At 36.6% G+C, this 24909-nt stretch overlaps 1 protein-coding gene across 8 annotated transcripts in view; it reads right to left on the bottom strand.

Annotated features, from left to right (window-relative positions):
• CUNH4orf33 (chromosome unknown C4orf33 homolog) overlaps window positions 1–24909 on the bottom strand; it is a 152704-nt gene that overhangs the window by 117082 nt on the left and 10713 nt on the right. For 3 of the 8 annotated variants that reach the window (XM_040626304.1, XM_040626303.1, XM_008699743.2), the window contains 4 exons: window positions 22204–22264; window positions 19393–19444; window positions 19052–19251; window positions 11190–15476 (listed from right to left, as the gene is read on the bottom strand). In XM_040626304.1, the coding sequence (XP_040482238.1) occupies window positions 15371–15476; window positions 19052–19251; window positions 19393–19444; window positions 22204–22264 (419 nt within the window). In that variant the 3' untranslated portion in view covers window positions 11190–15370. Of the gene's footprint in view, window positions 1–2961; window positions 3712–6145; window positions 7475–11188; window positions 15477–19051; window positions 19252–19392; window positions 19445–22203; window positions 22265–24909 lie in introns of those variants that run through there. The other 5 variants (XR_570737.2, XM_008699740.2, XM_040626302.1 and 2 more) reach the window with 4 other exon arrangements.

The following is a 24909-nucleotide window of genomic DNA, read 5'->3' as shown; positions in this document are numbered from 1 at the left end:
AACAGTGCACAGGGTTCCTTTTGCTCCATGTCCTCAACAACACTTGTTGTTTCTTTTCGTCAATCTGACAGATGTAAGGCAACATCTCACTATTGTTTTGATTTACATTTTCCTGATGATGAGTGATACTGATCATCTTTTCAGGTATATTTTAGCCATCTGCATATCTTCTTTGGAGAAATGTCTGTTCATGTCATCTGCCCATTTTTAATTGGATTATTTGGGATCCTGGGTGTTGAGTTCTTTACATATTTTGGAGATTATCAGATATGCCATTTGCAAATATCTTGTCTCATTCCATGGATCATCTTAGTTTTCTTGTTTACTGTGCAGAAGCTTTTTTATTTTAATATAGTCCCAATAGTTTATTTTTGCTTTTGTTTCCCTTGCCTCAGTGGGCATATCTAGAGAAATGTTGTTACAGCCAATGTCAGAGAAATTACTGCTATACTCTCTTCTGAGATTTTTATGGTTTCAGGTCTCATGTTTAGGTCCTTGATCCATTTTGAATTTATTTTTGTGTATGGTGTAAGAAAGTGGATCCAGTATCGTTCTTTGGCAAGTAGCTGTCCAGTATTCCCAACACTATTTGTTGAAGAGAATTTTTCCCATTGCATATTCTTGCCTCCTTGGTTGTAGATTCGTTGACTATATAAGTGTGGATTTATTTCTGGGCTCTCTTCTGCTCTATTGATCTGTGTGTGTGTGTGTGTGTGTGTGTGTGTGTGTGTGTGTGTGTGTGTGTGCCAGTTCCATACTGTTTTGATTCCTATAGCTTTGTAGTATAGTTTGAAGTATAGGATTGTGATACCCTAAACTTTTTCTTTCTCAAGATTGCTTTGGCTAACCTTCCATGATTACACTCAAATTTAAGGATTATTTGTTCTAGTCCTCTGAAAAATGTTGTTGGTATTTTGATAAGATTTGCATTAAATATGTAGATTGCTTTGGGTAGTATGGATATTTTAACGTTATTTGTTCTCCTAATCCATGAGCATGGAATATCTTTCCATTTGTTTGTGCTATCTTCAATTTCTTCCATCAATGTTTTATAATTTACAGAGTACAGGTTTTTCACCTCCTTGGTTAAGTTTATTCCTACATATTTTATTATTTTTGGTACAATTGTAAATGGCCCTGTTTTCTTAATTTCTCTTTCAGCTACTTCATTATTCATTATTAGTGTATAAAAATGCAGCAGATGCATGCTATGATTTTGATCTTTTTGAATTTGTTGAAACTTGTTTTGTGGCCTAATATATGATCCTGGAGAATGTTCCATGTATACTTGAAAAGAATGTGTATTCTGTTGTTTTGGATTAAATGTTCAGACTATATCTGTTAGGTCCATCTGGTCCAATGTGTCATCCAAAGCTACTGTTTCCTTGTTGATTTTCTGTTTGGATGATCTAGCCATTGAAGTAAATAGGGTGTTAAAGTTCCCTACTATTATTGTAGTACTATCAGTTACCTTCTTTATGGTTGTTATTATTGGCTTTATGTATTTGTGTGCTCCCCCACCGGATGAATAAATATTTACAATTCTTGTATCTTCTTGTTGAATTGTCCCCTTTATTATTATATAGTGTTTTTTCCATTTATGATTATGTAGCGTCCTCCTTTGTCTCTTGTTACAGTCTTTGTTTCAAAGTCTATTTTATGCAATATACATATCACTACTCTGGCTTTCCTTTCATTTCCATTTACATGATAAATGCTTTTTCATCCCTTTACTTTCAATCTGCATGTGTCTTCAGGTCTGAAATGAGTCTCTTGTAGACAGTATATAGATGGGTCTTGCTTTTTTACTCCATTCAATCAACTTGTGTTTTTTATTTGGAGCATTTAGTCCATTTATATTCAAAGTAATTATTAGTAGGTAAATACTTATTGCCATTTTGTTGTTTTATGGTTGTTTTTTGTAGTTCTGTTCCTCTCTTCTCTTGCTCTCTTCTCTCACAGTTTGCTGGCTTTCTTTACTGGCATACTTGCTTCCTTTCTCCTTATTTTTTGCATACTTATTATAGGTTTTTGATTATACAACATCTTACGCAAATAGCAGTCTATATTAAGTTGATGGTCACTTAAGTTTGAGCCCATGCTAAAAGCACCAAATTCTTACTCTTCTCTTTCCAATGTTTTAGGTATATGTAGTCATACTTTATGTCCTTTTATTTTGTGAATCCCTTAATTGATTTTTATAGATACACTTAATTTTACTGCTTTTGAGCTTCTTACTTTTCTTACTCTTGCTTGTGATCTTTCCTTTCCACTTACAGAGCCATCTTTAACATTTCTTTTTAGGCTTGTTTAATGGTGATAAACTCCTTTAATTTATATTTGTCTGGGAAACTCTTTATCTCTCCTTCTCTTCTGAATGATAATCTTGCTGGATAGAGTATTCTTGGTTGCATGTTTTTGTTCTGTCAGCACTTCAAATATATCATGCCAGTCCCTTCTGGCCTGCAAAGTGTCTGCTGAAAAATCAGTTGACAGCTTTATGGGGTTTCTCTTGTATGTAATTTTGTCATTTTAATTGCTATGTGTCTTGGCTTGGACCTCCTTGGGCTGATTTTATTGGGGGCTCTCTGTGCCTCCTGGATCTGGATATCTGTTTCTTTCCCTAGATTTGGGAAATTTTCAGCTATTACTTTTTCAAATAAATTTTCTGCCCCCTTTTTTCTCTCTTCTCCTCTGGCATCCCTATAATGCAAACATTATTATGCTTGATGGTATTGCTTTGTTCCCTTACTCTATTTCCATTTTTTACTATTTTTTCTCTCTCCTGTTCAACTTGATTGCTTTCCATTACTCTGTCCTCCAGGTCACTGAGTTGTTCTTCTATTTTCTTTACTGTACTATTTATTCCCTCTTGTGTACTTTTAATTTCAGTTATTGAGTTCTTCTTTTCTGATTGGTTCTTTTTTATATTTTTTATCTCTTTGTTAAGGGTCTCTCTGAAGTCCTCCACTCTTTTCTCAAGTCCAGTGAGTATTTTTATGACCATTACTTTAAATTCTCTATCAGGCATAATATTTATCTCTGTTTTGCTTAGCTATCTTGTGGTGATTTTGTTCTATTCTTTCATTTGGGATATATTCCTTAGTCTTGTCATTTTATCTAATTGTCTGTGTCTGTTTCTATGTGTTAGGAAAGTCAGCTATGTCTCCTGCTCTTGAAAGCAGTGGCCTATGAAAAAGAGGTCCTGTAGTGTCCTGTAGCACAACGTCCTCTGTTCACCAAAACCTGGCACTTCAAAGATATCTCCTATATGTGCTGCATGCACCTTGCTACTGTGACTAAGCCAGGTTTGCCTTTAGTCCACTTGTCTGCAATGGCTCTCTTTGCCTGTTACAGGCAGTGTTTGGACCCTGTGTTGTTAGTGGGGCAGTCAGGGGCTGCCTTGGGCTTGAGTTGAGTCAGATCAGGTATTTTTCAGAACTGCAGTAGCACCAAACTGCAGGGCACTCTCCCTGTGTTGTCCTCTGAGAAGCTTTCATTGGTGGGCGGGGTCTGCAATCAGACCACATGTCTGCCCCCAACCCACTGCTGAAGCCACAGTCAGACTGGTGTGTGTGGGTATCTTCACCTCTTCCTGGGACAAGAGTTGCTTTGGCGTGGGATTGGCTCCTGTTGGGGCTGCTTGAACACTGCCAGGCTCGTGGCCTCACTTTGAATGGATTCTTGCCAAGGGCATGTTGGAGGGTGTGTCTGCAGGAAAACAAGGGGTTGGGGGATCAGTGACAGCAAGGTCTGCATAGGTCTGCTGTGGGAGGGGACCTGAAGGTACCTGGGAAAACTCATGCCAAGGCTGGTTGGTTTGGAGGTAGCAGATCTGAAGAAACACATGGAACAAGATGTGCTGTTAAAAAGCTAGGTAGAGAGTGTTTTCAGTGCACTGATTCCTGCAGGTGTCCATGTGGGGACTGGGGGTCAGGGGAGGGAAATGGCACATGCCAGCTCCTTTGCTCTTGGAGAAGTCTCCTAAAGTCCCCTGCCCCTCTAATACATGCTCTGAGGTTATTAAATAAATCTTCCCATATACCCCAGGTATTTTTCAAACTGCTGGGTTTTTTGTTTGTTTGTTTTCTGTATCTCAGCGGAGCTGTTTGTTATGTTGTCTCTTTAAGGGTGGGGGCTCAGCTTCTCCCTCTCCCTTTGCCTCCCCACCATCCTCACTGGAGTTCTCTCTCTCTTAAATAAATAAATTAAATCTTCAAAAAAGAAAAAAAAAAAAAGTGATGGGGACTGTTTCCTATTGGCCTCCAGGTCTCCCAGAATGGAACCTGCTGATTTTTAAAGTTCCAAGTATTAAGCCCCATTGATTTAAAAACTCATGAAGCCAGGCCTCTCTGGTTTTCAAAGCCAAATGTTATGGGGATTCATCTTCCCAGTGCAGGTCCCCATGCCTGAGGTGAATGGAGTGGGGTTTGCTCCTCTCCCCTCTCTGTGCCCATGGTGTCCCTTCATTCTGTGGACAGTCCTACAGATCTGTTTGGCTCCCAACTGTATCCCTGCCCCTCCCACCCTCTTTGATGTGTCCTTTCTCTACATCTAACTGTGGAGAGTCTGTTCTGCCAGTCTTCAGGTTGTTTTCTTGTTTATTTACACTGATGTGGGTGCTATGTAGTTATATCTGTGGGACAGGTGAGCCCAGGATCATCCTACTCCACCATCTTCCCTGGAAGTCTGAGAGATAATTTAAAAAATCTCATTGGTCATCTTTGGAGATTGCCATAGAACCAATTATTCATAAAACTGCTAAATAAAAAGAATCAAGCATTTATCCTGTAAAAACAGTGTTTCTTGGTATCCAAATAGTTGAAGTGGGATCATTTTTTTAATAGAAATATTCCAGCTAAGAAACATGTAGAAATGACAAAATTGGATTATCAACATTTTACAAGCCCTAATGAATTTATGAATTCAGGCAATGGTCATCAGTGGCTCCTAATATCACAAAATGGAGGCAACCAGTCATTATGCGTCTCCTGACAGAAGAATACAACACCATCTATGAGATATTCTTACCAAAAATTGAACCTGATTGTAATTAAGCTTCTAGATGTAATTCACAGAAAATACAGGAAGTAGATGAAAGCATGGGAATACAATTATCAAAACCCAGGCCGCAGAATTTTCTTTGAGAGAGAGACCTAGAGAGAAGGAGCAAGAGAAAGCACAAGCAGGAGGGAGAAGAAGGCTCTCCGCTGAGCAGGGAGCCTGACATGGGGCTCAATCCCAGGACCCTAGGATCATGACCTGAGGCAAAGGCAGACGCTTAACCAACTAAGCCACCCAGGTGCCCCCAGACTGCAGAATTTTCTAAACTATGAGGGAAATGTCTAGGATAGTGGCAAAAATCAGACTATTTTCTCTTGCACTGGACTTTGTGGTTTGTCATTTTGAGACCTGTAACACCCACAGTCATTTCATATGCAAAAAGAAGCTGTCTTTAGTCGAAGATGACCTGGAAGATGACAGAGCAAGAAAACCCCAATATAAATGGGTCTAGAAACCTGATGACAGAGTGTGATTATCAACCTCTACATCAAATGGCAAAAAGTCTGTCATATCTTACTGTTTAAGCTGGTTTGAGCTAAACTTAGTTTTACTGGTAAACCAAAACTTCTTAATTTATAGATTAGAAAGGGAGCTATATACTGTGAAAATGAACCACTTCCAATGAAAAAATTTACAATTTGAGGCTCTATATACGCAAGTTCTATCTATTATCTATCCATCCATCCATCCATCCATCCATCCATCCATCCATATATCTGTTTTTATTTTCAAGTAAAGTAAAGTAGCAGGCTGTCTTTCTTTCCTTAGTTTTTAAGCTGCACTGGAGGCATGTTTGAAAAGTAAAGTAGCAGGCTGTCTTTCTTTCCTTAGTTTTTAAGCTGCACTGGAGGCATGTTTAAGTGTAAGGTTCCCTCCAAATTTTCTCCAGTCATTAATCATTGAAAATATTTTGGATATTGACTAGTGACCCAAAAGATAATACTGTGAAAAACCAAAGCATTTAAAACTGGTTTCTGTAAACACTCTAAATTGATGGATCTTGAACATTTGTGACTAGATTCAAAATAAGAACAAAACTCTTGAAACAATGTATACATGTAATAAATGTGAGGCACTCTGATATCTTCAATTCTATTTAATTATTTGTGTGTTACAACCCACTATACAGATTCCACAATCCACTCCCCAAGAGGTTTGCAACCTGCAGTTTGAAAAGTCATCGATATAAATTACTTCATTATTTTTGAAAGAAGATGGTCCTCTCAGAAAGGAGAAAGATACATTGTCACTATGGCAAACAGTAAAATATTAAGGACAGGAAAGCAAACATTCACCATTTTTTAGGTTTTCTACACAAGTAGTCTACAAGATTATTTAGAATAAATTACTGCTAAATGACTTCAGTTTCTGATATGTACAGATAAAAGGTTATTATAGTTATTGCAAGTTACTCAAGGGTGTGATTTGGTTGCCAAAGTTTTCAGATCTCCTGAAGCTTGTCTTTTGATCTTTGACAAAAAACAAGTTAATAAAAGCATTTATTATAAATGCAGCCTCCATTTTCTGCCTCTTTAATGTTCTCCTACACTATGATTCATTCCCTAATCATGACAAATCCTAAGAGGTCTGCATTCACATTAGCCACTAGCTCACCACCAAAATACACCTGTGACAATGACAAATTTTCAGGTGTGACACTGCTGTAATACATAATACCCAGAGGGGCCTGTGGAAGAATGTGTTTCTCTTGGCAAGTAGTTTATTAATAAGAAGTGGCTTGAACATTCATCTTCTCAGTGAGTATACCACATAAGGTGAGATTTGTACAGATACCCCTCACTTTTCATAGATTAATAATTTCTGGTTTCCTATATTCTTCACACATGTGTAATCTTAGCTCTAGTGATAACTTTTTACTATTCCTTATATGAAAAATGATAGTTGGTGATAAATGCTTCTGATTGTCAATTTATAAATTTGCTCTACAAGAGCAAAATTAGGGTAAGAAATGATCAGACAGTGCCCAGGAAGGAAGATTTAACAAAAAAATATGCTGCCCATATAAATCTTCAATTAGAAGATTCATTATGCAGATATACTCATCTTAACATGCAAATACTACCTCTAGGACTTAAGTCCAAAAATCCATTAAGTACAAATTAACCTAATGAAGTCACTGCTCTGGTAGGAATTAATGTGAAACATAAAGATCCTTGTGCCTTATGCCCATTACCGTAAATCCATCCACATACCTGTTTCCCAAACTTCCTTGCCTCCCAACTTCAAATCTTATCCTGACCAACTAGCCAAACCATTTGCCAGGGATCCTTAAATATGTGTACTTAAGGACATTTCTCCACAACACAAGTAAATGACAAAGTAGATTGCTCATGACTGCTCACTAGGCTTCCGCTTCATCGCTGTCATCTGGGGCCTTTCCTGAATGGATCTGTAGTATGGAAACAGTTCACTTTCAGCTAGTACCAACATACCAAGATAACCCATTAAGCTTATCTTTTTCCCTCCTCTGTTATTTGGTTGTGGAAATCTTCCCATGAAGTCAAGTGTAAGTTGAGGGAAAGTCATCCATGCAATAGAAGTAGGTGACATAGAGCTCTGGGACATCTATTCATGCAACTTATTTTGTGCCCTCTGGACCTTGTCAGACAGGATCCTGAAAGTAGTACTTCCATCATATGATGGACTGTTGTTGTGCTCTCTTGACCTTATGACTTGGTATATTTGATAATACCTATCTCATGATAGATAGCTCTGGTCATAGTCACTTTTATGTTCCATGCTCAGGTACTCATTCTTTACTAGAAGCCAGGGACATGACAGGAACTTCTTTTCAAATATTCTTAGCTAAGAAGGCATCGCATTGCTCCAGAAGCCTAAAGAGTCTACACTATATCTCTCCTATTGGGGCTTTCCGGAGCCTCTATCCTACATCCTTATTCACCACAGAAACCTTTAGCGTTATCAGATCTAGTGGGTGACAGGGCCAATTGCACCATGGCTAAAACTGCTGCCAAATCCTCTCTTGCTCCTAGGAATGACCTCAGGGTGGGGGGGTGGACCTATTGAACTTATATGAAATGTTCTTAGCTAAGATTCCTTTGATCACCTGGTCCCCAGGTGTCCCATTCTAATAGAAGGCCATAATGGCAATTCAGGTCCCTATCAATGTCAACTCAGTCACTAAATTTACTGTATTCAGCAATCCCAAACATCTTAGTAGTCACCTTCTTCAGACTAGAGTTATTCTAGTTAAATGTCCACATTTCTCTATGGGGAGGAATTAGGAGAATATTTATCATATATTCTTAGGGTAACATTTCTGGTTATTTCATTAAGGGGACCCAGCTTTTCTTTCAGTCAATAGGCTCTGGGTTTGAAAACTGGATTAGATCTACAAAAAGGGTGACAAACCAAAATGATCTATTCCAAGAGCTGAAAATAGCCTACTGCTCACCAGCTCTCAATTTTTTTTTCTGGTTTATAAGTCAAGATGGCTAGCTACCCATATCACTCTTAGGTACACCTGGGACTATTAGCTAAAGTCATGGATATCTGATGTTAATGCACTCTGACTGCCACTCCAGCCTTGCTGCTCATTATAGTAATAGAATGATAGTGCTATAATAGAATGATAGTGCTCCCCTATTCTATTTTCCTCGAGGTAAAACAGTCAAATGGTGGGTTCTCTGGTCTCATATAACACTATACATTTACAGTCTAACATCATGACATTATCATCTCTCCAAGCCTTTGACCTTTCCTCAATACTCCACCAAGCCAATTTTAGCATTTCTGCTTCATGTAGTACAAGTCACCATTTTATCCAATTTCAAGAATTAGCTTGGTAGCATATTAAGACAAGTTCCAGGTGTCCATGTCAAGATTTAAGCCCCAAGTTTAACATCCCATGTCAATAACCTTTTTCCCTTTCCAGCCACAGATAGTGACTTTTCTAGATACACATGTGCTCCCCTTGTTCCAGGTCCTGTATCCTTTCAGGGTGCACAATACTTCTCACTCCATGTTCTTATTATTTCCACCCCCCTTGGGAAGTTTTGCAATCTGACCCTCATTTTAAGTCTGGCGAGGAGATGGCATATTTTGAGAACAAGTATTATTTATGAGGTACCTGTTTCAGGTGAGGTTTTGGGGAGAAGTGTCAAGGCAAGTTGTAGATGATTGCCTCCAACAAGAGTAAGGGGAGCTGCTTCTGCAGCCCAGTGAGTGAAGGAAAATCTGGGGTTCAAGATATACCAGAACAGGCTCATTCACACAATGGTCCCCATCCCAGGTTTCAGGATCCCGCTCTTTCTGTAAGAGACCCCTCATTTCAAAATAGGAGACCTGTCAAGGCTCGGTATTCAGTAGCATAGCTATTCTCATTATTAAACCCTGAGTTTGAATTTCCACATTTTTTGTGTTCCAGATGCTGTAAATAGGGCTTTTCAAATACTGAGGTGCATTTTTCTGATGCTTGCAGTATACCTTGAGCTTGTAGTTGCCTAGTTTCTTCTCGAATCTCCCAAAAACTTTATCAAAAAGCAATCAACTCCACAATTCCACATTTTACAGACTTCAGAATTAAAAAAAAAAAAATGTTGTATCAGACATTCTGCCAGTGCAATTGTTGTCTAGGTGGGGACAGAGATTCCTGGTTCTTCCTATTCCACCATCTTCCCAGAATCCGCTCCAAATTCCAAACCGTTTTTTTTTTTTTAATTAATGGAGAAATACCAAATAAAATTATTTCAATGTCAGAGTTATTTAAAAAAGAAAAGCCGTCAACTTCACAGTCCTTGTTATTACCACTGTCTGCAAGACAAGTGCTACCTATCACTTATACTGATGTTTGACCTTCATCTGCTCCTCAAGCCAGTCTACCTCTGGAGAAAGTCTTTATAACTGTGATGTTACACCAGGTTCATCACCACCACCAGAGGCGTCCCTAACACTAATTGCCCCAAGAATGATACAGTACCTGATTACCATCCTGATGGACTACTTCTAGAGACACTTCAGGTAAAAATTGACTTGGCCTGCGTTCCCCATAAAACAGGCCTGGAGCAAGAGCTTGCACATAGGCTGATTTTGGTAAAGTAATTACAAACAGGAGTAGGGAGGTAGGAAGAGCAAAACAGGAAATGAGGAAAAGGCAATATGACATGTGTTATTAGTTGGCCATTGCAGCTGCTATCAGTTGGCAACTGGAGTGTGATTCCTTTAGTGACCCTCTGAGGAGCTGTGTGGAAGGGACCTCAAAATTGCCAACTTGAAGAACAAAAGAGAGGAGTATTTAACTACTGCCCCCCATTCTCCTTGTTCAAGAGTTGCCCCATGGGGTATTAGTTCCCTCACATATCCAGGATAGTCTATGTGTGAGGATGGGTAAGGGGGTTCTTGCATGGGTTCCACACAGCTGAGGCAACAGCAAAGCCCTGGTGCAGGAAACAAGGGGTACACAGTGCAGCTAAGACAAGGTGCTGTGAGTTCACGGAGTACAACTGGTTGCTGGAGTAAAAATGTTAGGTTTAGAGGACGAGAAGAACTTTCCAATAGACAGTAGGATAAGAGCTCTAATAGAGCAATGTTAAAAACTATGGGAATTTAAATGGGAAAGAGAAGATGATCCTTGGGCTTTGAAGCATGACTAAAAGAGTTGAGGGCTTCCCATCATTGCTTCCCCATTTGTAACCTTTTTTCTTTTTAAATATCGGATTAATTATATTTATTATCTTCTGCCCCCAAAGCCTAATGTTTTAAAAACGAGGAAAAGGAGGAGCAAAACTTAAATATTTTTTCTGTGGTAAATTTTTTTTACCACAAAAAAAGTAGTTGCTGGCTAAAAATGCAATGTATATAGTAGCCCTCCCCACCACCTTATCTGCAGGGGATATGACCCAGACCCCCAGTGAATGTCTAAAACCATGGTTAGTACCAAGCCCTCTATATACTATGCTTTTTACTCTATATTCATGCCTACGATAAAGTTTAATTTATAAATTAGGAACAGTGAGAGATCAATAACAATAAAAACAGCACAAATTTCTTTCTTCCTTCTTCACAATTTCACAGATAGAAGATCTGTTCTTACTATAGATCTCAGCAAGCTCAGCATATGATTTTTTTTTCCTTTCCCTATTTAGTTGAGAACTTTCAACTCTTCACTTCAAGGAGGCACTTTCCAGCTTTCTTTGGCATCTCTGAATTGCCAGTATCATCACCCTTGAATCTGGGGGCCATTATTAAGTAAAATAAAGATTATTTGAACACAAGCACTGCCATACTGTGACAGCTGATCTGATAACCCAGACGGCTAAGTGACTAACGGGTGGGTAGCACATATACAGCGTGGACGCACTGCACAAAGAGATGATTCAGGACAGTGCAAGACTTCATCAGGATACTCAAAATGGTGTGCAATTTGAAACTTATGAATTGTTTCTTCCTGGAATTTTCCATTTAACATTTTTGGACTGCAGTTAACTACAGATAACTGAAACCACTGAAAGCAAAACTGCAGATAGGGGTGGGAGGGACGACGGTATTTCCCCCTGGACTGTGACTTACACTTTACTGGAGCTGTGAAGAAGCATGAGAAAACACCTGAATAAATGTATGCACTGTGTAATCTATTTAGGTGGTGAGAAGAGAGAATCTGCATGATACTGTAGTGAACAATTCAGAACACAGCAAGGAAATGCATTTATACATATATTAGACAAAGGAATGAGTATTCTTTCATGGTCCTGAAGTTGAAAAGCAAATTTGAAATAGTGATTACAAACACCACTCTCAAATACTAACTTTCTATAGGGTGCACTGTTTTTATGTTACTAATGGACAGATTTTCCAAATTCTGTGGTTGAACTGCATGCTCCTTTCAAAAGAAAATGGTTATATAAGGGCTTTTGCTTGCATGGTATTGGAAGAAGGAAAATATTTCTTATCTAGATGAAAAAAAAGTTAAGAGATATTCTAAAGACACCTAAACAGATAAAAAGAGGATCCCTACTGGGTTTTAGAAAGTTCACAAACCACAACATGCAAATTCAATATTTTTACGGTTATATCTAAAATATTTGTGCTTTACTTTTCCCCATATTATAAACAGTTATGTTTTATATCTGAACCTGTGATTCAGAATAATTGATTCACTTCTCAAATCAGGACACACTAAATATCTCTCTCTTTTTTTGGAGAGCTTTATATGCATTTATAAAATTGCTTCAGGTATTTTATAAGTCACTGTAGATTACTTTAAATATGGCTTTCCTATCCAAAACCGGCATATCGTTGCCATATTAAATTAGTTAATTGCTATTTTCAATTTTTAAATTATTTTTTGAATTTATCTAGGATCCCTAACACTAACACCATAATAATAAAAGACATGTAAGGTCTTTTGTAAAAGTCAGTATTTATCTTACACCAGCTCTCTTTTCAGATAGAAAAAATACTTAATAAATTAAAAATTTAGTTAATAAGCTACATTTAACTAGCACTAGTGACTGTTCAATGGAACAATATACAGAAGTTAACTCCATTTAATTTACAGCTTATTTTATAACAATATTTTATTAAGGTATGATTTACATATAGTAAAATCACAAATCTTAAATATACTGCTTGATTCCAGAATGTTGACAAATGTATGCAGCTGTATAACAGATCAAGATATAAAACATTTCAACTACCCCTCCCAAATTCCTTCATGTCCCTTTTCTAGCCAGTTTGAATCCCCTGTCCTCATCCAGAGAATCACCGTTCTAAGATGCATCACTATAGCCTAGTTTGGCCTATAACTGGCCTTCATATAAATAGTTATACAGAATGTTGTATCTGGTTTATTTTGCTCAATGTATTCTTTGAGATTCATGTAGGTTATTGCATGCACTATATATAAATGTAGTCCATTCATTTTATAAGCAGTATTCCACTGTCTGACTATATTGCAGTTTGTCTATCCATTCTCCTGTGGATAGAAACTTGTTTATAGTTTTGTGTTATGAATAAAACCGCCATAAACATTCATTTCTCTGGAGTATATATCTAAGAATGAAACCGCTGAAACACAGAGTAGGTATTTAGCTTTAGAAATTTCCAGTTTTCCAAAGTGGTTGTACCAGATATTTCATCCATAGTGTATGAAAGTTGTAGGTACTCTACATTCTCATTATTGCTTGATATTGTCAGTCTTGTTTCATTTTAATCATTTAACCAGTGTGTATATTTTGTAATTTTAGTCATTTAGTGGTATCTTATTGTGGTTTTAATTTACATTTCCTTGATGATAAGTGATGTTGACTTTCTATATACTTACTGGCCTTTTGTATATTTTTTTTCTGTGAAGTGTCCTTAACTGGCTCCTCCTTCTATTACTGGTTTATAGGAGTTCTTCATATATTCCGGGTAAGAGTTAATTGTCAGATACGGATATTTTGAATATTTTATTCCAATCTGTGGCTTGCTTCTTCACTTTCTTAATGGAAGCTTTTGATGAACAGAAAGTTTTGATTTTGATGAAGTCCAGTTTCTCTTTCTCTTTCTTTTATGTTAGTGCTTTTCATGTCCTATTTGAAAAAAATGTTTCTCTACCCTGGATTATAAAGACTACTCCTAGAACTTTTTCATTTCACCAGTTACATTTAATTTTTCTCTAGGCTGATAAGTAGGGGTCAAGGTTTTGTTTTTGTTTTCATGATTTTTATAGTTATTTCGATACTATTTGTTAAAAAGATTATCCTTTCCCTTTCTAAATACATCGGCACCTTTGTCAAAAATGAACAGACTGCATATTGTTCTCTTTCTTGTTTCTCCATTCTCCATACATTGATGTATTTGTCTAAATCTACGCCACGGTCACACTGTCTTCATTACTGAAGCTTAATAGTAAGTTTTGAAGTCAGATCGTAAAGTTCTCCAACTTTGTTCTTTTTCAAAATTATTTTGGCTATTTTGAGGTCCTTTGCATTTCCGTATAAAATTTGAGTAAGTTTGTCAATTTATACTCCAAAAAAGCCTTCTGGGATTTTTAACTGGGATTGTATTGAATCTATAGATCAATTTGGGATAACAAATTAGGCAGCTTATTTGTCTTATATAAAGAAGTTGATAGGTAGGCAGTCCAGATATGATACATTACTCTATTGCACTGTTTAGAACCCAGGCTCCTTTGTCTTGCTGCTCAGCTGACCCTGGATTGTCTCCTCATTGATACAATATAGCTAGTGTGTTACCTCGGGTTTCAATTATGCAATTCAGGAAAAAGGAAGGCGGAGGGAAAAGGACTAAAGGTAAAAGGTACATGGCAGCGGAATCTGGCAGCGGAATCTTTCATCTTTAAAACATCTTTTCTTGAAGCTCCACCTAACACTGTATACTTACATCTCATTAACCTGAACTGTTCTATCATGTCTTTTCTATCTGCAAAATAATCTGGAAAAACGTTTTTGAGCAGTGACCCTAAAAATTCAAGTTCTGTTAGTAAAAAAGAAGAGGATAAAGTATATTGTTGGGTAGACAACTAGGTATTCTGTACAAGTAATCAAAGTTCTTAAAAAAAAAAAAAAGTTCTTCTGCAAGACTGCTAATCTCTGAATTAAGAATGCTAGTGAAGGCCCAGGTTTGGTGGAGAAGTTCATAGATGATCTACTAGTTGGCTTTAAACTCTGAACTATATCACAACACAAAATTTGAAAAATTCTAGACCAGGAGTGTTCGATGTTTACAAAGTAAAGTGAAGATATTTTGGCATCTGGCTTAACAGCACTAAGAAAATGTCATTTGTCTGTAAATGAAAATAGAATCTGTTCCCCAAATTCAAGACTACTTCATTCCATTTCCTTCTACAGACTAAAAATAGTCACAAGACAGGAAAAACAGCTCGTTAAATACATATATATCTTAATGATGCCTTAACAGATGTGGATCTCCTGTTCTACTGAAAATGCACAAAAGAGATGTTCCAGTTTCAGGCTCACTGAGGTTTAGGGAAGTGGGAAGAGAAATAATGGTGTTGGTTGACAGAGTCAGGGATATCTGGGGTGATGGTAATGCAAGGCAGATAGAACTGATTGACGTGATGGCTCCTAGACTCAATGACTCTGAGAAACATTTTCACTTTCTAGATAAAGTCATCTACAAACTTTCTATTTTCTTGTTAACTCATATACAACTTGCTGCAAAGATACTATATTTTCACTGACCTCTATGAAAATAGTTGTTCTTGAAGTGTGCTGGTGGTATCGTGATTAAAAGAGATTATAATTGGTTTACCTTAAAAGATATAGAGAAGAAACGACTGATATGGTCATCTACTATACTCCTATACATCAGGTTTCTCTATTAACCACAGCTCTGATTCTGGTTGTTTCCATTCTTCTCCAAGCAGTGTATTAAAACTGAAAGGCTTGAAGTATTCCAGACGATGGCTAAACATAAAGAAAAAGGAGGTGGGAATAAAAATGAATTAAGCATTTGTGAAATAGTTGTCCTGAAGGGCTATTTATTTTACCACATTTGTGACAGAACACCTTCTATTTTAAAAATACCAAAGGTAAGATGTATTCTACCTGTACAACTTTCTCACTCTTGCTATTAAACACTTAGCTCTGAAATTCACCCACATCTCAAAACATCCTCTTCTTAATTCTAGAAAAGCTCCCTCATAACTGAGGGAAGAAATAAAAATCAACCCTCAAAAACCTGACTCATTCTATCTAGCCTTAAACAAATATTAAACTCTTAGAGATGTTTTTACATTAAATTTTGATATACTTTATATGCCATATAGATAACGGTTTTAAAGTTTCACTTCCATAACTTAGAGATAGACTACTTTACCAGGCAATAGAGGTGAATGTAAAAGAGATTTAATTCTACTTCTTTTCTTTCTAGGAAAACCATTTAAGTAGTCTGGCTTAATGAGGAGACAAAGGCTTAACTAACATGTTACAGTGGATCTCAGCTGTGCAGGAAATCATTCTGCCCTGACTCTACCTTGACCAATGGTATACTCACACTTTTATCTAGGGTAAGTCCCCAATAACTTGTAAATGAGGAGCCTGAATACAGGAAGGCATTAGCTGGTGAAAAGCCAGAGAAACAAGCCATATTGATATGAGGGCCCTGAGTGAATCATCTGGATTCCTGTCCCATTCTGCACCCCCAGCCAGGCTGAACCACGCTGAACCTGGTTTAGAGTCACACTGTCAATCCAGAATTAAGAAGTTAAGGAAACTTCCAGTTACGAAATGAGTAAGTCACAGGGATAAAAAGTACAATCTAGGGAATATAGTCAATAGTATTATAATAGCATTCTTTGTACAGAGACTGATGGTAGCTACAGTTGTGAGCATAGCATAATATATAGATTTGCTGAATCATGGTCAACTAATCTTCAACAAAGCAGGGAAAAACATCCAATGGAAAAAAGACAGTCTCTTCAATAAATGGCGCTAGGAAAATTGGACAGGTATATACAGAAGAATGAAACTCGATCATTCTCTCACACCATACATAAAGATAAACTCTAAATGGATAAAAGACCTCGATGTGAGACAGGAACCCATCAAAATCATAGAGGAGAACATAGACAGTAACGTCTTCAACATTGGCCACAGCAACTTCTTTCATGACACATCTCCAAAGGCAAGGGAAACAAAAGCAAAAATTAACTTTTGAGACTTCATCAAGATAAAAAAGCTTCTGCACAGCAAAGGAAACAGTCAACAAAACAAAGAGGCAACCCACGGAACGGGAGAAGATATTTGCAAATGACACCACAGGTAAAAGGCTGGTATCCAAAATCTATAAAGAATTTTTCAAATTCAACGCCCAAAAAATAAATAATCAAATCAAAAAATGGGCAGAAGATATGAACAGACACTTTTCCAATGAAGACATACGAATGGCTAACAGACATATGAAAAAATGTTCAACATCATTAGCATCAGTGAAATTCAGTTCAAAACCACATTGAGATACCACCTTACGTCAGTTAGAATGGCAAAAACTGACAAGGCAAGAAACAACAAATGTTGGAAAGGATGTGGAGAAAGGGGAACCCTCTTATACTGTTGGTAGGAATCCAAGTTGGTACAGCCATTTTGGAAAACAGTGTGGAGTTTCCTCAAAAAGTTAAAAATAGAGCTACCCTATGATCCAGCCATTGCACTACCAGGTATTTACCCCAAAGATACAGATGTAGTGAAAAGAAGGGCCATATGCACCCCAATGTTCATAGCAGCATTATCCACAATAGCCAAACTGTGGAAGGAGCCGAGATGCCCTTCAACAGATGCCCTTCAAAAGAAGATGTGGTCCATATATACAATGGAATATTACTCAGCCATCAGAAAGGATGATTACCCAACAATTGCATCAACATGGATGGAACTGGAGGAGATTATGGTAAGTGAAATAAGTCAAGCAGATAAAGACAATTATCATATGGTTTCACTTATTTGTGAAACATAAGGAATAGCAGGGAGATCATTAGGAGAAGGAAGGGGAAACATGAAGGGGGGATATCAGAAGGGGAGACAAACCATGGGAGACTATGGACTCTGGGAAACAAACTGAGGGTTTTAGAGTGGGGGGATGGGCTACCCCGGTGATGGGTATTAAGGAGGGCATGTATTGCAATGAGCACTGGGTGTTATATGCAAACAATGAATCATGGAATGCTACATCAAAAACTAATGATGTACTGTATGGTGACTCACATAACATAAAAAAAAAAAAAGATTTTTGAATCATGTTGTACACCTGCAACTAATGTAACATTGTGTATTAACTACACTTCAATTTTTCAAAATTAAAATAAAAAAAGAGGTTAGAGAAATAACGGAGATGGATAAGAGGCAGCAAGAAGAGAAAGGCAACAGGGGAGGATAAGAAAAGGGGTCAGGACTGGGGACAAAAGCGAAGGGAAATGTGTGTCAACGGAATAAAGGAATAGGCTAGAGAAGATAAAGGCAAAGTGACTGAAGGAAGAGCATGACAGGAAGGAGAAAGTTAACAGGGAGAAGGAAGACAGTATAGCACTTTCTAAGGGTAAAAAGGCAGGAAAGTCAGTCTACCATGGTACAAAGCCCACCAGGATATCTCTGTTAGGCTCTTCTAAACATACAATCTCACCAGACTCGGCCACACCAAGTATACCCAGAGAGATACAGACCAGGAATCTTAGCTTGCCTCAGTGCAGCATCTGCCTTTATAGTGTTTATAGCAGTCCATGAAGCACTTATAAGGCTGGCCAGGAGCCACAGTCTCCTTAAGTGACAGCTTCAGGTGCAAAGAGCTAAGACTCAAAATGAGAAAGTGTAGGAGATACCTTAGCTTACATGCTTGCTGCCCCACAGGAGCCAATATCTCTTGTAATAATAACTCCACAGGCACAGTTTCTAGCATCCCCATGGGAAACAAGACTGCTAAAAGGAAATCCCAAAGCCATGTGCCCCCTATTAGGGGTATTCAGAGTTTATTCATAATTCCTCTCAGATCAGAATCAATTTACCAATTAAGGGTCATTATTATGACAGGCAAAGTTGCCTAGAAATACAGTTGACATTTTTATCCTTATGAGGTTACCAGGGGAAGAGAGCTAGAGAGTTAACTGAAGGTCACATTCTCAAAACAACAAGAAAGAATTTATTAACCCTTTACTCATATCAGAAAACACAGATCTCTCTGGCCATTTAACTCTGAAAGGGATCATAAATGAATGTGCAACCATACTTTGATACTTGCTGTTGCAATACTCACTAAGCAAGACTTTTCTCATACCACTATGGAAATATAAGCGCTCTACTGACAGCAGTAAGAGAGACTATGTCTCTCCAAAGTCAGGCTGTCAAGTATTTAGGACCATCAGGGAACACATGACTCTACTAGGTATTCGTACACATGTTTTCTTGGAGTCAAAAATGTTACTACTGTTCTACCCAAAATTAGTTTCCAAAAACTCAGAGTTGGAACCTATCTTCATTTATTTTCTACTTACAAATCAGGTTTTTGTCCTTGTTGCAGTTCATGTTGAGGTACTGGGTAAAGTGCTTCATAGTTTCTTTTATCTTTTGATCCATGAATTGCAAATGAATTGAATCTTGTCACATTTGGTGGAAAATAACTCCAAGGAAGATAAGCTCTGCCTTCCCACTTTTTCTCCCCTCTAGACACTTTGTATGACAGAGCAAGTTCTTGCTACAGAAACATGTGAAACACAAAAGGTAAATTCAGATTTATACTTTAAACACTTTATAAGATATATATATCTTTTGCATATGACATATATATCTTAAAGATTACATTTAAGGATTTTATCTAATATTTTTATTTACTTACTTTCCACACATTTCTTCTTCCAGAGAGTAAGAGCACCAAATGTTGTCCATGACTGTCAAAATTAAAATTTGTCATGAGTGTTTGAAAGAAACAAATGTTATTTTCTTTACTTTCCTTCATTTATTCAATATGTCCTTATAACTAAATTTCCAAATAATTAAAAGATGCAATATGTATATTGGATAATTACAGGGAGAACCAGTGTGTTCAGTTACTTAGAAATATCTCTGTTTATCATTTTTCAGACAACTGCAGTCAAATGCATAAAGCTTACACATGTCCAAACTGCTTTTTATAGTCTGTAAATAAGAAATTATATAAAATACTTCAACTGGTTAGATGGTACACAGTATGAAAAAGGGGTGGGGGGATACTTGGTGCGCATAATAAAACCCATTTCGAAAACTAAAGTACCCTAAGGGAAGCTGGAACCAATTTCTAAGTCTGAATCCAACAACTTTACTAAAGGTTATTTCTGTAAGAAAACTATCTTGAAGCTCATTAGGAAGGTAGAAATAAAAACACAGATTGTCTAATACAAGTGAACAGGCTGAAGATTTTAATTTGTATCTATGCTCTTGCACAACTGTCCTCGACCTGCCTGCCTCTTGTATTTTCCTGCTTTTTACCATTAGTTTCAGACACTGATGACACATTTTCAAAGATAAACAAAATATATCCTCAGATGTAATTCTATTAAGAGAGCATAATTGGGATTAGCCAGGTCAGTAAGAAACAAAGGATTTTCAAGTAGTTAGATGAAGCAAATTTACTGTCAGTGGAAAAGACTAGATATTTCTCCTCAGATGGTATGTTGTGAGCTTTTCAGGGAGGATTTCCCTTCAATAAACTATTCCAACAGAAGACAAGTATTATTTACAAGTTCTCTGCTTATTTTTATTATTACTATGCAACTTTAAGAATATCCTAAGAGGAATAAAAGTCCTTGCAAATTAAAACAACAATATTCTTCATGTTGCTTTCCCAGAAGTTAATTAACTGTCACAGGAGTTGATTGCCTGAAGCAAAACCATGATTCTTGATTATTAACTGTCCCGTAATATATGAAACCAAACTACTCTATGGATTTTTTAACTTACTAATAATTTAACTTAAAAATATATTTTGTAATTATTAATTTTATACATAATGGTTATCATATTATTTTAAAATAAAAGAGAATCTAATTATTCTATCCATCTACTACTAAGTCATCACTCGTGAAAACAAACTGATATTATCATCTAATAAAATTAAAACTAAGGATAAAACTAGAATTCTAGCATATCCAAGTTCTTAACTGCTTTCTAGATAAGTTATAAACCTATTTGCCTTAGCTTTCTCACCTGTATGATGAAAATAATCATACAACAGCTGAAGTTTTCTTACAGTTAAATCATATTTTGCAATAAAAGATTCTGGCATGTTAGTTAAAAGGTAACACACAAAGATATATGATTATTCTCAAAAATATAATTGTGAACAGCTATGTTTTTCACATTAGAATTAGCAAGAAATCAAACTAAGGGAAAAGAAAATGATATCTAAAATCTCATTTAAATCAACTGTTTGGGACTCTGCCCACCCTACAAAGGGACAGAGGCTACTGGATATTAGATACTGAGAGGTAGTTAAAGGTCACTTAAAATGAATAATGGCAATACAAAGAAATATTTCATTAATCAATATTTTACTAATTTAAAATTTGTTATCATGTAGATGATAGGTAGGCATAAATTTACTTTTTCAGACATATAGGAAAAAACTGCCAACAAGGTAAAGAGGGTTCCCAAAGGACTGTTTAAATTTGAACAAGAGTCCAAGGTTAATATCTTTAGTAAATCTAAAAAAAACAGTGTGATTTAATTTTTATCCCTGACACTGAATACAAAGTGACATAGTATACACTCAATAAATGAATGATGAATAAAGGAAAGAATACATAAATATATAATTATATAATACATAAAATTCAAGTTTAATCTAGTTGTTTAAGAAATTCCCTAAAAGAGGGGCGCCTGGGTAGCGCAGTCGTTAAACGTCTGCCTTCAGCTCAGGGCGTGATCCTGGTGTTCTGGGATTGAGTCCCACATCCCACATCGGGCTTCTCCGCTGGGAGCCTGCTTCTTCCTCTCCCACTCCCCTGCTGTGTTCCCTCTCTCGCTGGCTGTCTCTCTGTCACATAAATAAATAAAATCTTTCAAAAAAAAAAAAAAAGAAATTCTCTAAAAGAAACTAGTTCAATTCATTGTATCTGTATCTCCCTTTATTTCTGAATAGCCAATACATAATGATGCAAATTTCAGAAGAGTAAGAGAAAGTTTCTGTTATTTATAATGATTTTTCATTTAACAAAAAATCTTTCAATTTATTAGAAAACCAGCCACATTAGTGAATTGAAAATAATATCAATGTAATACTTTCTTTTTTTTTTAAGATTTTATTTATTTATTTGACAGAGAGAGAGAGACAGCCAGCGAGAGAGGGAACACAGGGAGGGGGAGTGGGAGAGGAAGAAGCAGGCTCCCAGTGGGGGAGCCTGATGTGGGGCTCAATCCCAGAACCCTGGGATCACACCCTGAGCCACGAAGGCAGATGCTTAACGACTGAGCCACCCAGGCGCCCCATATCATTGTAATACTTTCAAGCATTTATAAAATATGTTTTATGTTTACTTGAAAATAAAGAATTATATACAATCAGATTAGCATTCTTCCTTTTGGTTGAGATTTTACCATGAACCATATAATTTATAACTAGAAATTAACTGTATTCAAATTATGTAATAGTGAGAAAAAATTTTATACTTACGGACAAAGTTCAACTTCTAAATACTGTTCGGTTATGTCATTCAAGAAAAATGCTTCCACAACTTTTGAAAACAGAGATAAGACATACCAAGAAATTCAATTTTACTTCAATAATAAATAATTTTTTAGAATATAAAATGAATTAACTCATTTTTTAAATTTTATTATGTTAGTTATCATACAGTACATCATTAGTTTTTGATGTAGTGTTCCATGATTTCACTGTTTGCATATAACACCCGGTGCTCATTGCAATACGTGCCCTCCTTAATACCCATCACCGGGCTAACCCATCCCCCACCCTCTCCCCTCTGAAACCCTCAGTTTGTTTCCTGGAGTCCACAGTCTCTCGTGGTTCTTCTCCCCTTCTCATTTCCCCCCTTTCATTTTTCCCTTCCTTCTCCTAATGTCCTCCATGCTATCATATGGTAACTCATTATTTTTAACCATAATTCTATCCTCATAGGAAAAGGGGAAAAGCAAATAAATACACATTGCTTGGAAGAAGAAATACATAGAAAATATATCATCAATTTTTCCCATATCAGATTGTCCTGTTAGAAATATTAATAAAGCCTAGTGTTGGGTGAGGTTCTTAAAGAAATGAATGTTATTACACAGACTTTGAACCAGTTATCTTCTTCTAAGAATTTATCTTAATGAAATAATCAGACAATTGGGAAAAGTAAGTATAATGCTATTCATCAAAGTATTGCTCAAAAATTGGGAATGATCTACATGGTTATCTCCTATGATAAAACTCCTATTATACAGGAGAGCTGTTAAATAAATTATGGAATTTATACATTCCATGCAATAGACTATAACGCAGTCATTACAATCAAATATACAGTTAAATCTCTTTTGATATGGTAAGATATCCATGATATTTGATAAGCAGGCTGCAGAAAAATAACTAAATGTACACGGAATAAGAATATGCATATGTGCCTATGTCTAGATGTCTGCAAAGTATGCATACACACACAAAAAATGACTGGTTATCTCTGATAGAAGAAATACAGGTAGGTGATTTTTCTTCTCTTTACAACTTCCTGGAGTTTTCTGAGCATGTTGTATTTTAAAAATTATTTAATTATGAAAGTAATATATATTTCTTATAAATGATTATAACAATACAAACACATATGAAGTAAAAAGTCAAAGTCCTTTTCTTCACACTTTGCTCTAAAACCTGTCAGACCTTTTCTGTCCTTCTACAACCTATTTTACCTGCATGGATTTTTAAAAATAAATATGGAATCATACTTGCCTACAACTTTCCTTTTTCACAAAAAAATTTTCCAGCATATAAAAACCCAATGCTTTTAAATTACTGCATAGTATTCTCCTATAGAATGTTATAATTTATTCACATAATCCTTTATGATAGACATTTATGTTGTTTCCAGTTTTCCATGTGTTATTTTTATAATAAAATATCTAAGATACAGATACAGTTCCATCAACAATTCAGAGTCCTGTCCCTTTCTAAGTCTTTTACCTAAATGAATTAGAATGTTTCCATGAGGCTTAATTTTGTGTGTCAACTTTAAGCACAGTACCCAGATACCTGTTCAAACATTATTCTAGATGTTTCTGCGAAGGTATTTTATGGATGAGATTTAACATTTAAAACAGCAGACTTTTAGTAAAGCAGATTACCCTCCATAATGTGGCTGAGTCTCATCCAATCAATTGAAGGCCTTAACAGAAAAAAAGACAGACCTCCCCTGACCATGAAGGAATTCTGCCACCACACCATCAGACTCAAATTGGAGTATCAGCTCTTCCCTAGGTCTCCAGTCTACTGCTCTACCCTGCGGATTATTTAATTGCCAGCCTCCAAAACTGCATAAGTCAATTCCTTAATCTTTCTCTTTCTCTACACACATACATACACACTCTTTCTTTCTTTTCCTCTCTCTCCCTCTCCCTCTCAGCCCTGTTTCTCCAGAGAACTCTAACACATCTTCTAATTATTATTTTGCATAATCATCTTAAGATCATTTTTGCATCTTCTCTGTATTAAACACTGTATCAAATTCTGGGAGTACCTTAATTAGCTTACAATCTAATCGGACATGAAAGTGGATAGTCTTTCTTTTTTTAATAAAGATTTTATTTATTTATGAGAGAGAGAGATAGTGAGAGAGAGCACGAGAGGGGAGGGGGGACAGGGAGAAGCAGACTCCCACTGAGTAGGGAGCCCGATACAGGACTCGATCCCAGGATCCTGGGATCATGACCAGAGCCAAAGGCAGACACTTAACCAACTGAGCCACCCAGGTGCCCTGAAAGTGGATACTCTTAATAAAAATATCAAAAGGGAAGGAGGTTGCTGCTATACATGAAAAAAGAAAATAGACACTTAGCTCAAAAAAGTGGTTTAGTGAAGGATTCCTAGAGAGGGTGCTAAGTTCCACCCTGAAAGATGAGTTGGATTTGGGGGAAGAATGATGGAAAGGACATTCCAGGTTGAGAGAGAAGTATAATCAAATGTACATGATTAGGAAATATCGTCCTTAAAGAACTACAAGCAGTTCAGTCTTCCTAGGCAAACATTTCAATGCACAAAGAAGTAATGCTGCAAAGAGAATAATGGCTAAGTCATGGAAAATCTTATATAGAGATCATAATAAGAAGGGTGAAAGTATCCTATGAGGACAGAGAGCCTGAGAAGGTTTGTAAGGATCTGAATTATGAG

Source organism: Ursus maritimus, unplaced genomic scaffold (genome assembly GCF_017311325.1).
Source record: "Ursus maritimus isolate PB19 unplaced genomic scaffold, ASM1731132v1 scaffold_11, whole genome shotgun sequence".
Classification (NCBI taxonomy): domain Eukaryota; kingdom Metazoa; phylum Chordata; class Mammalia; order Carnivora; family Ursidae; genus Ursus; species Ursus maritimus.
Note: the sequence above shows the minus strand (reverse complement) of the source record. Positions and strands in the feature narration are given on the sequence as shown.